Source organism: Mustela nivalis (assembly GCF_964662115.1).
Source record: "Mustela nivalis genome assembly, chromosome: 11".
Lineage (NCBI taxonomy): Eukaryota > Metazoa > Chordata > Mammalia > Carnivora > Mustelidae > Mustela > Mustela nivalis.
Genome location: NC_139030.1, coordinates 78730601 through 78747471, shown reverse-complemented (window position 1 = coordinate 78747471; position 16871 = coordinate 78730601). Strand labels below are relative to the sequence as shown.

At 40.2% G+C, this 16871-nt stretch overlaps 1 protein-coding gene across 2 annotated transcripts in view; it reads left to right on the top strand.

The window, feature by feature from the left end:
* The window catches only part of COL4A3 (collagen type IV alpha 3 chain), a 127483-nt gene that overhangs the window by 68606 nt on the left and 42006 nt on the right, over window positions 1-16871 (top strand). For both annotated transcript variants that reach the window (XM_082690165.1, XM_082690164.1), the window contains exons 6-20: window positions 203-265; window positions 924-977; window positions 2203-2229; window positions 2769-2843; window positions 4981-5043; window positions 5169-5204; window positions 7085-7126; window positions 7342-7419; window positions 9347-9409; window positions 9997-10056; window positions 11286-11330; window positions 12592-12645; window positions 13021-13062; window positions 15132-15216; window positions 16497-16532. In XM_082690165.1, the coding sequence (XP_082546291.1) occupies window positions 203-265; window positions 924-977; window positions 2203-2229; window positions 2769-2843; window positions 4981-5043; window positions 5169-5204; window positions 7085-7126; window positions 7342-7419; window positions 9347-9409; window positions 9997-10056; window positions 11286-11330; window positions 12592-12645; window positions 13021-13062; window positions 15132-15216; window positions 16497-16532 (823 nt within the window). The remainder of the gene's footprint in view (window positions 1-202; window positions 266-923; window positions 978-2202; window positions 2230-2768; window positions 2844-4980; window positions 5044-5168; window positions 5205-7084; window positions 7127-7341; window positions 7420-9346; window positions 9410-9996; window positions 10057-11285; window positions 11331-12591; window positions 12646-13020; window positions 13063-15131; window positions 15217-16496; window positions 16533-16871) is intronic.

Here is a 16871-nt window from a genome sequence, read left to right as displayed (position 1 = left end):
ATTGGTCATTTTATTGGCTATACTTTTTACTTAAATCACCTAAAATAACTAAAGATACAACTTAGCTATTTAATAGCCATTTGTACTTAAATAACTGTCTAAGTTGGACCACCTCTTCCCTCACCGTGGGTCCCTCACGATGGCCACTTGTTCCCGGGGCCCAGTGCTGATGTCACCTTTCTGAGACTTGCTCTGTTTTTAGGGCACCCCGGGCCATCCTGGGCCCTATGGACCTGCCGGTGTCCCAGGATGCAATGGTTCTAAGGTATGTACTTCTCACCCAGGAGATGGCTAGGAAACGTTCCGCAGATTGAATCGATCAAGAGGAAGGAGGAAAGAGAAGGCACAGATTTTCCTTGAGCTTCTTTTAGCCAGAACCACTGGTATGTGTCTTCAGGACGGAAACATGATGGTTTTCTTTCTTCTTGTGGCTTGGTTTCTTGGTTTTGAAAATGTTCTCTTATGTTCTCGCACAAAAAGACAACTAGGGGCTCACCCAGTGATTTTTACCTGAGGTTGTGATTCTATCTAAATCAGAAATGAAAGCTGGGAATGCAAGAGTGACTGGGCTTTCCAGCATTCACTCATGCTCTTTGTTCCATGACAGCACCTTCCTTTCACCCAGATGGTACCCACAAAAGAACGAATTACCCAAGTTTCAAGGAAACAGCAATTAAAAGGTTTTTGGCACAACTGGACTTTTGCCGTTTATGCACAATTTGAGAAACAGTATATTCTAATCCTGTTTTCAAATAAGATAATGGTTTTCTGGCTTTCAGCCTCATGACCCAGTAGCCATAAGGAATTTGGGTTACTTAGTCTAGATTTACCACTACAGGGCTGGAAGAGAGAAACAGGGAAAATATCTCAATAAGCTGTTCTAGAACAACTGAAAAGAATAACAAGCTTTGTCTGCCTTCCAGGGTGAGCGAGGGTTTCCAGGCCTTCCAGGGACACCAGGGTACCCGGGGATCCCGGTAGGTGTCCATTTCTAACTCTGTATAAAGTATAAATACAAGTCATTTACTCCAGAATGGCCATGTGCCAAAATCCATCATGACTTTGTGGAAGTCAGGGGCAACCAGTAGTAGATATTAAACTCATCGGTGGGGGAATGAATGAATGATTAAATGCCTTATGAGTTCAGGTTTGTGCTTTGAGGCTTTATTTTGCTTTTGAGACATCCAAGCAGGGATGAGGGATAGGCAGCCGGATTTGGTGAGAGGAGAGGCCCTGGATGGTGGCGACACAATGAGCAAGAGAAAGAGGGGAAATAACCTCAGAACAGACTTAGAAAGCCCAGCATGGGACACCTGGGTCGAGGGAAATAAGTCTGTAAAGAGGAGGACCCTACTGGTAGAAAGAAGACCAAGAATATTGTGGAAGCCCAGGGAAGATGTGTTTCACTAGAGGGGAGTGGCTGACAGCTGCCTAATGCTGCTGAGATGTCCAGTAAGATCTGAGGTCTTGTCATTGATTCTAGCATTGTCACTGTCATTGCAGACCTTAGCAAGGGGTATTTCCAGTGTGGATGGAGGCAGGAGGGGGAATAAGGAATGAACAGAATGGGAAGATTGCAGATGGCATGAAGGAGAGACTGGCGGGGGGGTGGGGGGAGACTTTGTCTGTTTAAATGAGAGAAACTCAAGTGTGTTTAAAAACCAGTGGGAATATATATGCAGTGGAATACTACTCAGCCATCAAAAAAATGCAATCTTGCCATTTGCAGTGATATGGTTGGAACTAGAGGGTATTATGCTAAGCAAAATAAGTCAATTAGAGAAAGATTTATCATATGATCTCACTAGTATGCGGAGTTTAAGAAGCAACACAGAGGAGCATAGGAGAAGGCAGGGAAAAATAAAACAAGATGAAATCAGAGAGGGAGATAAACTGCAAGAGACGGCTGAATCGTAGGTAACAAACAGGGTTGCTGGAAGGGAGGGGGTGAGGGGATGGGGTCACTGGATGATGAATATTAAGGAGGGACCATGATATAATGAGCACTGGGGGTTATATAAAGCTGATGAATGACTTTGTGGAAGTCTACCTCTGAAAGTAAAGACACACTATGTGTTAATTAACTGGATTTAAATTTTAAAAATCTAAAAAAGAGTGGAAAGTAGACAGTGGGAGAGGGAGCAGAATAGCAGCAAGGACAAAGCAGTGATGTTATATATATATTTGGTTTCCTTTTTTTAGGGTGCTATTGGTTTGAAAGGAGAAAAGGTAAGTCAAGCGTGGCGTATTATTATCTCTAAGTGTACATATGAAAGGACTGCTATTAAATAATGAGATGTAAATAATTACAAATCGAGTTTCACAATTAATTCAGAAACCAACTAAAAATTGGACACGATATTTATTCCTATTCAACAACTTCTTTTAGCTCTTGTCATACATATCTCTTAAGGGATACAATGTTTATAAAATTCTTTAAGGGAATAGAGTCTAGGAGAAGAGACTTGACCTCAGCCTGGGGGCCTCACCTTCTAGATCAGGAGTTGCCACTAATTTTGGTATCTTGAGAAATGTTTCTCATCCTTGTGTCTTTCTTCCTTCTGTAGTAAATTGTCAGTTTTAGGATACAGGAAAATCATTTATTTCTTCAAAATGGAGTAACTACATAATCCTAAATCTTTTCTCTAAGGATATATCCTGAAAAGCTCTTGTGTCCTTGAGGGAGTAGGAGTTTGAAGAAGCATTTAAAGGAGTTTTGAAAATGTTTATGTTTATGATTATGTTTAATGAAGTTCTTCATTTTCAAGGGTGCCCCTGCTGCAGAAGATATAGAACTTGATGGAAGAGGTGACCCTGGGTTGCCAGGAGTTCCGGGATTCCAGGTATCACCTGTCAGAGAGGGTCTCGTTATTCCCAGTCCTCTAGCTCTGCCTCTCGGTCCCTGTCTGTCTGTCTGTCTGTCCTTCTCCTTTTTCTCTTCTCTCTGTATCTCAGTGACTCTGTATTTGTCTGTCTCTCCTTCTCTGTTTTCCCCTAAATCTCCTTCTCACTGTCTCAGGAACATTTTTGTGGTTTGTTTTCTGTTTTCTTTTTTGTTTTGTTTTCTTTTTTTATTGAGGTATAATCGACATATGACATTATATTAGTTTCAGAGGTGCAGGGTAATGATTAGATATTACCACATATTGTGGAACGATCCTCACAATAAGTCTAGTTAATCTCCATCACCACAGTGATGAATACTCTTTTTTTCTTGTGATGAGAACTTTACTTTCTTAGCAACTTTCAAATCTGGAGTACAGTGTTGTTACCTACAGTCACTATGCTGTACCTTATATCCCTGAGACTTATTTATTTCTAGCAGGAGGTTTCTGTCTTTGACCCCCTTCACCCATTTCACCATCCCCCATCCCCACCCCTGACAACCACAAGAACATGTGAAATAGACATTCATATTTCTTCTGTTGACATATTGACTTCATTTCATTCTAAAGCATTCACCTCATACAAAACTCCATGAAACTAATATAAAAGGATGATATTGTGCCTAAGTCTTTTAATCTCTGCTTAAATCTCAATTACCCAGGCTTTCCTAAACCTAGGAGGAACCTTCAAGGAATAGTTATGCTCCACTTATTCTGTATTTGTTGAAATCAAGGATAGGTTTGTACCATACATGGAATATCATTTAAAACTATAATATTAAATAACAGCCCTGTTTCCAAGTTTGCATGACACTAAGTAATTGGGATTTATTTAAATGCATCTTCTTCTGTTGAAAGGTTTACTTTCTGATCTATATGTATGTAGATGTGAGCATGATCCTTAATGGATAGGAAGAGACACGGTTATTTGGGGACTGTGTATGCTTTACTTTGGGATTCAAAGGGTCTCTTGATAGACCTAAGGCACAGAGAGTAACTTCCAGGTTAATTAACCAGAAATATTTTAACTTAGTTCAGAAGCGTATGTGGAAATTTCTGGAAATGTGTCTAAGTGAGTCACAGAGTTTGAGTTCAGGGTGTTGAACCCCCTGATGGTGAGCCATGCCAACTGACAGTGACCCACAAAATGGAACAATGATGCAGTTAGGAGCCTTTACTGAGGAAAGATGCAGAACAAGATAGGACTTGGTTTTTCTTGCTTAGGAAACATTGACGGGGTGGGATGCTGAAGGAAAGGGATCCAGTAAGAAGAGATAGCAGCGATCTGGAACACTGATGTGTCCCTTAGATGTGCATGGAGTGTGGGCTAGGTATGGCACATACTGCTGATGGAGACGGAGCAGGGTAACCGTCATCTATACAAGAAATATTTAGTACATCCCCAGTATGGGTCAGCAGCTGCTCTAGGTTCTAGAGATAGCATGGTGCACAAATTAGCCAAAAAAGAGTTAAAAAAAAAAATTCTTGCCCTCATGAAGCTGACATTCTAGTAGGGGAAACCAGAAAAGATGTAAATTAGTAAAGTGCATGGTGTGTTAAATCGCAGGAAATGCCAAGGTGGTAAATAATGCAGGGGCAGGAGAGAGGAAGTGTCGAGGTTGGAAGAAGCGCTGTGGCTTTAGATTGGATGGACCAGGAAAGAATGACATTTGAGTGAAAATAAGAAAAGGGAGAGGATATGAGTCCTAAAAATGTCTGGGGAAAGTGGACGGTAGGCAGAAGGAGAGCAGGCAGAGGGCCCTACCCGAGGAGCATGCTTGGCTGAGGGAGACAGTGAGGCAGAAAGAGAGATAGACAGAAAAGCAAAATTTTAAAAATTAAAAAAAAAGCTCTAAAATAATTCTGGAAATGTTGCCATCAGCATGTTCCTGGCATCCTGTTTATACATGGCAACATGCTTTTAGGCATTTTTTTTTCTTTTCTTTTTTTTTTTTTGTAATTAACTGCAGCCATAAATGAGAGGCATCATGTTCCTCAGATTTCACTAAAATATTTTAATGGATTTAATTAATGGACATTGTTCTTAGATGAGAAGTAAATTCAAGCTTAACTCTATTCTTCTTTTAATTTACAGGGTTTGCCCGGCCTTCCAGGCTTTCCGGGACCTGTTGGTCCACCTGGCCCTCCAGGATTCTTAGTGAGTATGAAATCATCACTACTATAGACCCTGTAACCTAATAAACTCAGTATAGTGAAAACTTTACACAGAGTTTTCATCTTCGCACATTGTTTGCTATAATTTTAACTTGTGCATTTTTCTAGGGCTTTCCAGGACCCATGGGACCTCCAGGACCTAAGGTATATTATGGTTCATATAACACAACAGCTGGAACACAGAAAATGAGCTAAAAGACAAACCTGGTCTGACTGGACATGTGGTTACATCCTGGTCCTTCTCCAGAAGCCACAGGATCCCTGGCAGGGAAGGGAACAGAACAAGCAGCTTTGTACCCTTCACTTTCTCCTCCCTGGACTTAGTAACTTGATCCTAGATAATTCAGTTATAAGGAGCTCCCTATCAGATTAGGGCAAGTCCATAGACTTCCCATTTCCGATAATCCTACCCATCACCCAACACTTTATCCTATAAACTTTTGTAGTAGGCTGTTTCCCAACGCCAACCTGATCTTAATGCTAGTAAATGAAGGGTGAATATTCATGTACTCATTGAGCAGGGTCCTGCATGTCCTTCTCATAAAAAGACCACTTGCTAGTGTTGGGGAGGAAAACCTTTTTCTCTATCCTCTTAGGTCCTGAGTGGGGACATGCAAATGGAATTGAAAAAAGACTTATTAACAGAAGAAGAAGGTTTCTTTCATTTGCATGTGGGGGCCTCACAGAAATGAAATAAAACCCCCAAAGAGGCCTTCAGGTCCAGAGGCTTGTGTACCATATTAACAAAGGATGATAAAAATCTGTGGAGGAGTGACAAGACAAAGGAAAAGGGCTTTGAACTTGTAGGGTGCAGTAAATTGTAGGCAGGTAAATATATGGAGGAAACTAATGGGAGATGAGGGTTATTTCAGTAAGATTTGTTGAAGATTTCAGTCAGTGCTGACTCCAGTGGTAATTGTCTCCTCTTCCTAGTATAGAAGAAGGGCCAGGTGACATCTTCCCTTGGGGAAGATGGCACCAAACCCTGCCCTTGGGCAAATGGAGGAGGGTGGAGAAACTTTTCTCCATTTGCTGTTACTCAGTTGTCTTGAGCTCAAAATAATTCTTATGCCAAAGTGATATATTTTGGAGTGGCTTATTCTGAGCCCCTCCATTAACTAGGTAGGAAAGTATTGAGTGAGGCTGAGCCCCCCAGGAAATTAGTCCTCACACAGTAGTAGTACTTGCTCACTATAGCTAGACTTGGTGTGCAGGGAACTTGCCAAGGTGTTTCCACAATTATTATATCATTATCTGAGTGGTCAACTAGACCGTAAATGACAGAGCTGAGATTTAAAGTGTTTTCATTCCTTATCTTGAGCTTTTTTTCTGTAGCTTCTGTGGGCTAATGGGGGAAAGATCTATATACTCAAGAGCAGAAAATCCAGGAGGCACTTGAGATGAGCACGGGATGTAGTATGGAAGTGATGAATCATTGACCTCTACTCCAGAAACCAGTGTTGTACTGTATGGTAACTAACAAGATTTAAATAAATAGTTAAAAAAAAATAGCAAGGAGGCATTGGTTGATATGATAGATTAGCCATTGTTATAGGAGATGGACTATTCACATTAGACTTAGCTCAATTCAGTAAATGACTAGTGAAGGGAGATAGCCTCAAATGTTTTCTTAGCCTCCTTCAACTTTTGAATTTCAGAATCTAGAAGTTCAATCATCCTTCCCTCTTTAAGATGAGAAAACTAGGGCATCAGAAAGTGAGATAACCAGTGTCTGAGCCAGGAAAACCTTCTCCAAGCTGGTTTCTCTTCCCCATCCCACCCCACGTCATGTCCTCCTTCGCCTTGTGAAGTCAATCCCTTAAGCCCTCTGCACTTTGTGATCTCCACTTTTGAAAGAAACATATTGCCTCTCTCCTGCAAGAAATAGCTGAAGTAATTTTTGTAACACTGACATCACCATTAAAATACAAACGTTCCCTTACAAACATTGGAAGGAACATCAGTGGGTTTAGACTCCTCATATCCATTTTTTAAAAATAATTTAATGTTTTCTTTTCTTACAGGGTCACATGGGCGATAATGTGATAGGACAAAAAGGAGAGCAGGTAATTCAAATATTGTGGTTTATTTATGGGCAAGACATTTTGAATTTCATAGCAATCATCCTGCACTTCTTAGTCTGTAAGTGACACTGGAACAAACGTGTTTGCTTTGTCATTTGAGATATCTTCTTACCTAAGAACCAAAGGGGAAAATCTAGCTCTCCAAAAACAGAGGTGATGTTGTTTGGTTTCGCGTTCCTGAGTGTGTTTGTTTTTAGGGTGTAAAAGGATTAACAGGACCCCCGGGACCACCAGGAACGGTTATTGTGACACTAACTGGCCCGGATAACAGAACGGTAACTCTTCCATCTTATTACACGGGTTGTGTGTTCTCACTTCCGGGGGGAGTTCTCGTGATCCCTTATCTCTCCCCCCCCTTTTTTTTTTTAAATTTTGTTTATTTATTTATTTATTTATTTGACACAGAGAGAGAGAGAGATCACGAGTAGGCAGAGAGGCAGGCAGAGAGAGAGGAGGAAGCAGGCTCCCTGCTGAGCAGAGAGCCCGATGCGGGGCTCCATCCCAGGACCCTGGGATCATGACCTGAGCCAAAGGTAGAGGCTTAACCCACTGAGCCACCCAGGCGCCCCTCCCTTACCTCTTTTATGAGCTTTGCCCTCTGAGCCCTCTCAGCCAGCCTCAGCCTCTGGATTTTATTTTTTATCCATCTTTTACTTGAGAACCAGAAAACATAAGACAGAGATCGGAGGCAAGATCAGATGCTAGCAACTTCCACGATTCTAGAAGGTAGAGCCTGGATCTGATTTTGCTCATCTTTTATCCTCACCACCCCCACATTGTTCCTAACTCAGATGGGGATTTGGTGAGCATTTTTGAATAAATGATAACAAAATAGGTATATGGCTCTGATCCAGCCAGACAGTAATGACCTAAAGATATTAGTGGAATAGTGTGAAAATCAAATGGGACATTTTTACCTGCCATTATGTCCCCAAGGGCAATGTGGCCTGCATTCCTCTCTAAGGACACTGTGATCCTGTTTTTCAAAATGAACATTTGCTTTTTTGCTCCTACTCTAGGGTAGCTAGAAGGACCAGGATATAGAACTGAATGAATGCTCAGAAAAAGTGAATCATAATATAATACCCCAAACCTAGACACAAACCTGATCCTGAATGTCGGGAGGAAGAGGGCATGGGAAGTAAGGGGTTAACTAACAATTTTCCTCTGGATTAACTATGAAATAAATATAAACCTTCTTCTTTAAAGTTCTGATTTTTTTAATAATAGCTAGATTAAAATATAATTCCCATACCATGTAATTCACTGCTTTAGTTATATAATTAATTTTAGATATAATTTATATACTGCAAAGCTCACTTATTTGTTGCATATTTCAGTGGCTTTCAGTGTACTCATGGGGTTGTACAACTACTACCACATGCAACTTTAGAACATTTTCATCTCCTAAAATATAAACCCTCTAGCCCTTACTCTCCAATATAATTAATTTTTAATGGTAAAAGTTATCAAAACAAAACTGAGAAGAGTTAAAACAAAACATGGTGAAATTTGATATGACCAAAATAGTAACTCTCATTGAAGATTGGAAAAAATTGACCTAAGGAGAAAAGCTAAACTTCTCAGAGGTAATCAACAACAACAACAACAACAACAACAACAACAAAAATTAAAGAAATCTAAAATTTTATTGGCCAGAAATGGAAAGAAAAAAAAATCTTATCTTGATGAAAATCTAGATCTGGAAGGTTGGACCCAGGGGACAATTTTTGAGTTTGAAAAAAATGATGCTCTAAGAGGAGACTCACACTGGGGAAAATACAGTCAATGAAATGTGATAAGAACACAAACAAACCTGACTAAAGCAATCAAATCCTCCTTTTAACACATGCTCAGAAACTAATTGATCCCAGTGAAAATAATTTCTGTATATTAAAAATGAAAATAAGATACGTTGGGAATGATTTGAATGTGCTTATTGAAAACGGATTCAGGAATTAAGTTGGTTTAACATAGTTTGATCCAAAAGATGCTTTCTTTAAAACAACAAAAGTTTAAGTATGGTTTTAATGGGTTCACAAGTATAAAATTTGGATTATGAAAAATAATAGTCTGTCATGTTAACAGGAGGTTTGTAAGTAGTTTGTAGATACAATTTGTTGAACAGAGAAATTTTTCAAGTAAAAGCGGTATTATTTTGTTTGATCTGTGTGTAATGACTTTAAATTCTTTTTGTGGCAGGACCTCAAAGGGGAGAAGGGAGACAAGGGAGCCATGGGGAAATCTGGACCTCCTGGACCCTCAGTAGGTTATTCAGAGTCATACTGTTTCCTTGAAACATGAAGTAGAGCCTTAGTGTGGATTTTGATGTATGATCTCCTTTTAAATCTTAATACTAGTTAAAGCATGATAATATTTCAGCACAGACATCACAGAATATACTACAATCATTTCATAGCCTCTTCTAGCCGAAAGCCCTGCATGGTTGTATACCCACCCACTGTCTCCCATCTTATAATTTATCTTCAGCATCTGCTATTTTACCATCTGTTTTTACTTTTGTTTTTATTTTTTTATTGTCATTTCATTTTATTTCATTTTATTTTTCAGTGTTCCAAGATTCATTGTTTATGCACCATACCCAGTGCTCCATGCAATACATGCCCTCCTTAATACCCACCAACAGGCCAGCCCAGCCCCCCTCCCCAATCCCCTTCCCTCCAAAACCCTCGTTTTGCATCTGTTTTTAAATGAATGCTTATACATGAGATGACCCACCATTGGAACATTTAAAAATATAACAGAATAATCAGAAGAAACAACTTAATGACAACTGAGGGTAAGTCAAAAAATCAATTCATAAAATTTGACATAACTCTTATTAATTACAGGGACCGCCTGGAGAATCTTATGGATCTCAAAAGGGTGCTCCTGGAGAACCTGGCCCGCAGGTAAATTTGGAAGTTCAGTGTCATATGCAACCTGTATCAGTCAATGCTCAGATCTCTTTAGGAGGCAAGTGTAAGATGCCCAATTCAAACTAGCTTAGATTTTTGTACGTTTTTTCAAAGATTTAGGAAATGAAACTTATTTTTTCAAGTATCTGAGGAGTTCAAGGCTCAGACAGCCTTCGGGGACTTCAGAGCCTGAAACAGGATGGGCAGTGCTCTCCCTATCGTTTCTCCTCCTCTGTGTATTGACCTCGTGGTCTCCTTTGACATTGATCCTCCACGTTGGCAGCAATGGGAAGAAATAGCAGGAAGTAGCAGCACACAGCTTCAGGTTAATGGCCTCCAAGAAGAAAGGGTGTCTCCCTGTATCCACTAATAACACCCCAGAGAATCGCTCTAATTGACCCAGAGTGCTCCTAGGTCTCACCCTGGAAAGGTGACCGTGGCCAGGAGAGAAAGTTTCCAGGATTGGCCAGGCCAGAATGGCGGGGCGTAATGTGATCCACAGTCCCATCAGACCCACACAGCGAGGGAAGGGCAGATCCCCAAAGAAGATGGGGCACATTGTGACATGGGAGCTGGGGAGATAGAAGCAACCAGGGTTCACTCACTCACCCAGGTCTATTTTAGAAAGATTTAAACACATATATTGTCTAAAGACTCTAAAGATTATATATTGAGAAAAATACTTTTTCCTAAGAAAAAGTGCTCAGTCAATATGATATTGAATCCTGTCACAGAGAGTAGACATTGTTAATAGTTCACCCAAAAGCCTGTCTGTTTGGGACAATGCCATACAGCTTTACAAAGGTGTTCAAATATCGGCACATGGGCGGATCAGGAAATTGCCAACATTTGAAATAAATAATTTGACGGTGAACTCTTTTTAGGTCTTTTTGTCCATTTCTCTGCTTTTTCAATTTTTCTTCCAAGCTGGGATGGGCAGTATCAAACTCATTTAAACTCAGCTACTCCTAATTTCCAATCTTTCTTCCATTGGTCTTCCCTAATTTCCTATTCTGACTAGCTTCTGCCTTCCCCAGCAAGAGAAGTTCATGTGTGTTCTGTGATTAATAGTATTTCCTTCTAACAGATGGGTGGGAAGTTTCCGTCATGCTCTCTTGCCCGAGGTCAAGAGGAGATGATCATTTATTATTTACATTTTCCTTATTTATTAAAGTTATCCATATTTATTAAATTTTGTGTTTTTGCTTTGTTTTTTGTTTTAGGGAAAACCTGGCAAAGATGGTGCCCCTGGTTTCCCTGGCACTGAGGTAAAGACATGTTTGGCCCACTGATGTTTGTTGTTGAAATGTCAGTCCCATTAAATAAAGAAGGATTTGGGGAATTACTAATAGTTATTAAGTTAGCAAAAGCATATAGATTTTTAAATCTGTATTTGAGAATTGAAGTGTTACATCCTCACCGTGAAGAGAGAGCATCAGAGCACACCTTATTTTTTCTTTTCAAAAAGGAGTTCCAGGGTGCCTGGGTGGTTCAGTTGGTTAAGCATCTGACTCTTGATTTTGACTCAGGCCTTGATCTCAGGGTCATGGGATTGAGCCCCAAGTTGGGCTTCATGCTCAGTGGGGAGTCTGCTTAAAGATTCTCTCTCTCCCTCTCACTCTGCCTCTCCCCCCACTCATGGGTGTGTACGTGCTCACTCTCTCTCTTTCCCTCTCTAAAATTAATAATATTTTTTTTTAAAAAGAGCTCCACAGCATTACAAGTAGAAGCATATAAAAATCACAGAACTAAACAAATACTCCTTTTGTATGCATATAAGAAAGTATTAGTTGTATACCTCTGTCCCACAGAGAGCATTAAACACAGTTTCTGTACTTTTTGGTGCAAGCTCTGGCCTTTGGTCATTATTCCAATGGGGAATGCTTAAAGACAATTGATCAGACCAAAGGCTTTGTGCCTCTTACATAGCAGACATAATAAAATCTATACTGCTCTGAGTCTGTACTCCTTCAGACATCATTATAAATGTGCTGCCTCCTCTTCCTTCTTGTAGGCCTTTAGATCTATCATCCCTAACTTTTTGTCTTGAAAATGTATAAACAAATGAAATGTTTAAAAAAAAAAAAAAAGAGGTATTCTCCTTAATCCACAAAGATGTCTTGAACTCACAATTACTGTTTGGTTTTTATGGAGTTATCTAAAAAGATCAGGGATGAGAGAAAAGTATATGCACTGTTAGAAAAATATTCAAACAAGTCCACTCAGAAAAATGACTTCATCGGATGGTAGGAGGACCAATGTCAGCTCTCCAAACCAGTACGTTTGTTAATATGCAAGATTATAAATGGTCTGTGTCTTATGGTATTTTTAGTTTTATTTATTGTTTAAGGTTGATATATTTCTCCAAATCCTGAAGATGACTTTAGCTAGTATTAATAAAAAACTCTTCTAATGAAGTATTAGAATTAAAAAAAAAAAAAAAAAAAAAGAGCTCCAACTGTTCCTGCTTCCCACAGAAGAAAATGACTTGTATGTCTTCTGACCCATTCTCTTTGTCCTTTTACACAGGGAGCCAAAGGCAACAGGGGCCTCCCTGGGTTACAGGGTGAAGACGGCATTAAGGTGATCCCCTCTCTAACCTCCTGTCCTTAGGCTTTTTAACTGCTTGGTTTTTGTCCACCCTTTCCTGACCATGCCCTGAAAATACGTACAAGGATTGCAATTAAAATACCTTAGTTATGTTTATTAAGAGGAAAAGAGAGGTGTGACAAATTTACATAGACACCTAAAGGGCAGTTTTGTGGGAAAGATATAAAACCTGCTCGGTGTGGTAGAAGCTGACTGACATTGTGATCAGTGAGATTTGTACATGACATGGAAATAACATAACCTTGAGCATTGATTTATTGTTTAACTGCATTTTGCTTTTTAAGCATACCAAATAAATAAATACTTTGGGTTAATGTACTCATAATTTGTAACTGTCTTTCAATACAGGGGTGGAAAGGGGACATTGGCCCTCCAGGATTTCGTGGTCCAGTAAGTGTAACTAAAGACAGTATCCATTTCCTATTTGATCAAGTCCTTCAAAGTATCAAGGAAATTTTGAGTCAGTGTCTTAACTTAAGATAGAGATTATGGTATTCACTTTTTTATCAAATCAAGGAAGAAAATAGCTATTGTCATTATTTGTCCATTTGGCAATGGACAAATATTTCTATTTGGTCCTATCTGGTCTCTGGAAGACCCTAGAAATGCCCACCCTGGTCAGTGGTCAAGAAGAACTCTTACGTCCAATCAGACATGGCCAAGCTGACTTGTGTCCTTGAGCAGAATAGGAGGGATGCACTGGAGGCCAGCTGGGGAACCCAGGGGAGAGGGAGCCCACGCCACCCACTCCAGCTGGGCCCAGGTATGACAACCTGCATTTCCAGGCAGCAGAAACTCAACCAGGGTCAGCGAAGATCAGTGACTGCCTCTGCCCAAACTCCAACTCCGCAGGCAGTCTCCTCTCTCTGGCATGGACATGGGTGTGATGTCCGTCAGCTCTACTGCAGAGCGGTCATATTCTCTGTTTTGTGACTCTGTAGCTTAAGGAGATGAGTAGAAGGGACCCAAGCTCTGAATTCTGGTATCCCCTTCTCTTCTGCCTTTAGAAGACAGTAGTTCTCAGGGCACCTGGGTGGTGCAGTTGGTCAGACTCCTGGTTTCTGCTCAGATCAAGACCTCAGGGTCGTGAGATCGACCCCTAGGCAGTCTCTGTGCTGAGCTCAGAGTCTGCTTAAGACACTGTCTCCCTCTCTTTCAGCCCCTCCCCTGTCCCCTCACTTAAAAAAATAAATAAACCTTAAAACAACAACAACAACAACAAAAACAGAAAAGACAGTAGTTCTCATATTCAGTGTGCTGAACAGAGCTGGCATTTGTGATTAAGCCAGTTGTACAGAAAGGTCCATGATGGTAAAAGAGTCACGGAGCCGGGGTGAGGGGTTCCATTACTAACACAGTTCTCAGACCCCTTCAGCTAAGCAATTTAACTCAGTAACTGGAGGAGCGTCCTGGAAATTCACATCTTCACACAAGCCAATGATTCAGATGCAAGTAGTCCCAGAACACTTTCATGGAGTTTCGGGGAAGAAGAAATGGGCCATTTTGTGAAAACACTTAGCCAGCAGTTGGCAGGAGCACGTATGTCATTATAGGTTTTGTGATGATTATTAAATGATCGTTACTGTTACTATTATGAATTATTTTTATGATTTTATGCATAGTTGATTAACCACAATACTTTTGTTACCTCTTTTTTTAAACACGCCAAACAAACTGGTCCCACGCAGCATTTGAGAAAACACCAAAACATTTATGTTCATTTTCTTTCCTTCAAGATAAATGTACTGAATTCTAAGTGAAATTGACTTGCCAGTTGCACGAGAGAGAAATTCTTGGCATTCCTAGCTTGCTGTGTGTGTTTCCATTCTATATAACTCAGCAGCTTCTAGTAACTTCCTTGGAAGTTCTACTTAGGAACCAGAGAGTATAGGAGACCCGCAGTAGATCCACCCAACATGTTAGACATGATAACCCTCCTAATTATTGCAAGTCAGCGGTATCCTTAAATTTAAAGAAATAATCAAAATAGAGTATTTTTTTAATGGGTGGGTCCCAATATACTCTGAAATAAAGTTAGTCCATGAGGACAAGCATTTTTAAAAAGTGAAATAGGATAATAAAAAATAAATCAAGTGTTGTTATGTCAAAATGGTGAGTCACTGCCTGTGAAACTTTAATTTCTGTATCTATATATCCCACATATCTCGATATGGATGTATGTATATATACATATGGAATGGTGAGGGTGTGAACTGGCTCATTCCCATCATAAAATACATTTCTCACTGAAAGCCTATGAAATATATGATATCATGATACCAGAATCATCAAATTGATCTTCAAATTTATCCATCATGACTTTATTCCTGCTAACACATAAACTTACAAATTCAGGAAAACACCATTTCTTGTGTGAGGGGGGACATTGAGGTATTGCGTTTGGTGAGCCCACCATAAATAGCTATCCTGTATCTCTATTTGTTTCTTTTTCCTTTAAGACAGAATATTATGATGTATACCAGGAAAAGGGAGATGAAGGACTTCCAGGCCCACCAGGCCCTAAAGGAGCTCGTGGCCCACAAGGTGAGAATAAATTTCTTCCTAAAGCATTTGCTGACCATTTCCATGTGTTTCTTTCCAGGCAACATATAGCAAATGTGCTTATAGACCTAGAATTTGCATGGGGGCAACAGAGAGGTCTCCCTGTTTTCGTGGGTGGCAGTATTGGTGTGTCCCAATTTTCATACCTTTATATGAAAATTCCATAGGTGCTCTACCACAGAAGGTAATTAAATTCCCTTTGTGTGCAAAAGCATCAAGTTCAAGTCTGACAAGAAAACACAAATGTGGCCAGAGGGCCGGAGAAGGGAATGGGAAGAATCAGCGATCTCAGTGGGGTACAAAAGAAAAAACGGGGACCCTGAAAAACTGTAATTTGAGCAAACCCACACAATAGGGACAAGAGGGGCCTGAACTTGGGTTTTCTGACTCCTGGCACCATGAAGCAGAGTCACATTTACTCAGATGCCATCCCATTGGATAGATTAGAAAGGTATAGGCCAAGAGTTCTCCTCCGTGGCCACACATCAGCATCCCTGGGAACTTCTAAATAATGACATGCCAAAGTCCCATCTCTGGGATTCTGACATAACTGTCCAGAGGGGGGCCCTGAGCACTGGTAGATTATGAAAACTCTCTAGATGATTCTAGTATGCAGGCAGGACCACGAACCACTGATCTAAGGGCAATTAATGATACAAATAAGATTTCAAAGGGGAATTTCACTTAAAAGAGAAGTTCCCAGTGTTCTTAAATAAATGGACAGAGAAGTACAGACACGAACATAGATTTTTTTTTTTTTTAATCTGGTATGTTCACTCTAAGTTACTCACAAGTATCAGAGAATTGGAACCCTGTTGCACTGTCACAGCTGGAAGTGACCTGAGATGCAACACCAGGCCAAACCACAGGACCCTGACAGTTCTAGCTGTTCACCGTTCTCCCATCTGCCCCATCCCACCAAGGGTCAAACGCAGAGCAGGCTCCTAGTAGATGTCCACTGAGTTGTTTGAAGGTGGGAAGGTGGGATGATTCACTTCTGAGTGCTAAGCATGTCAAACTAATTTCTTCTCTGTGGTTTGACTAAACAAGTGAAGCTTTCTAATATTTATCTATATGAAAGTGGAAGAAAAAGTATGAAATATTTATTATATATTATAATATTTATTATATAAATACATATTATATAATTATAATGTTATTGTATATTATGACGATAATATGGCCACCCAAGATTTCAAATATGGGGGAGAGGAATGTATGTACGTCCTTATGCTTAAGTAATTACTGTTATGGATTTGCAGGTCCCCGTGGCTCTCCTGGGGTTCCTGGAATTGCTGGTATGTACATGTTTCTTGGGGACACCAATAGAAATGGTCTTAAAAGGAAAATCATGGGGCAAGGAACACCTGGGTGGCTCAGTCGGTTAAGCATCTGCCTTTGGCTTAGAAAGTGTTCTCAAGGTCCTGAGATGGACCCCCACATCGGGCTCTCTGCTCAGCAGGGAGCCTGCCTCTTCCTCTCCCTCTCCTCCTCCCCCCACTCATGCTCTCTCTCTCTCTCCAGTAAATATATAATAAATCTTAAAAAAAAAAAAAAAAAAAAAAAGGAAACTCATGTTTGCATTGCTTACGGGAGACAAATGCTTCATTAATTGATCTAAAAGTGTTCCTAGCTTC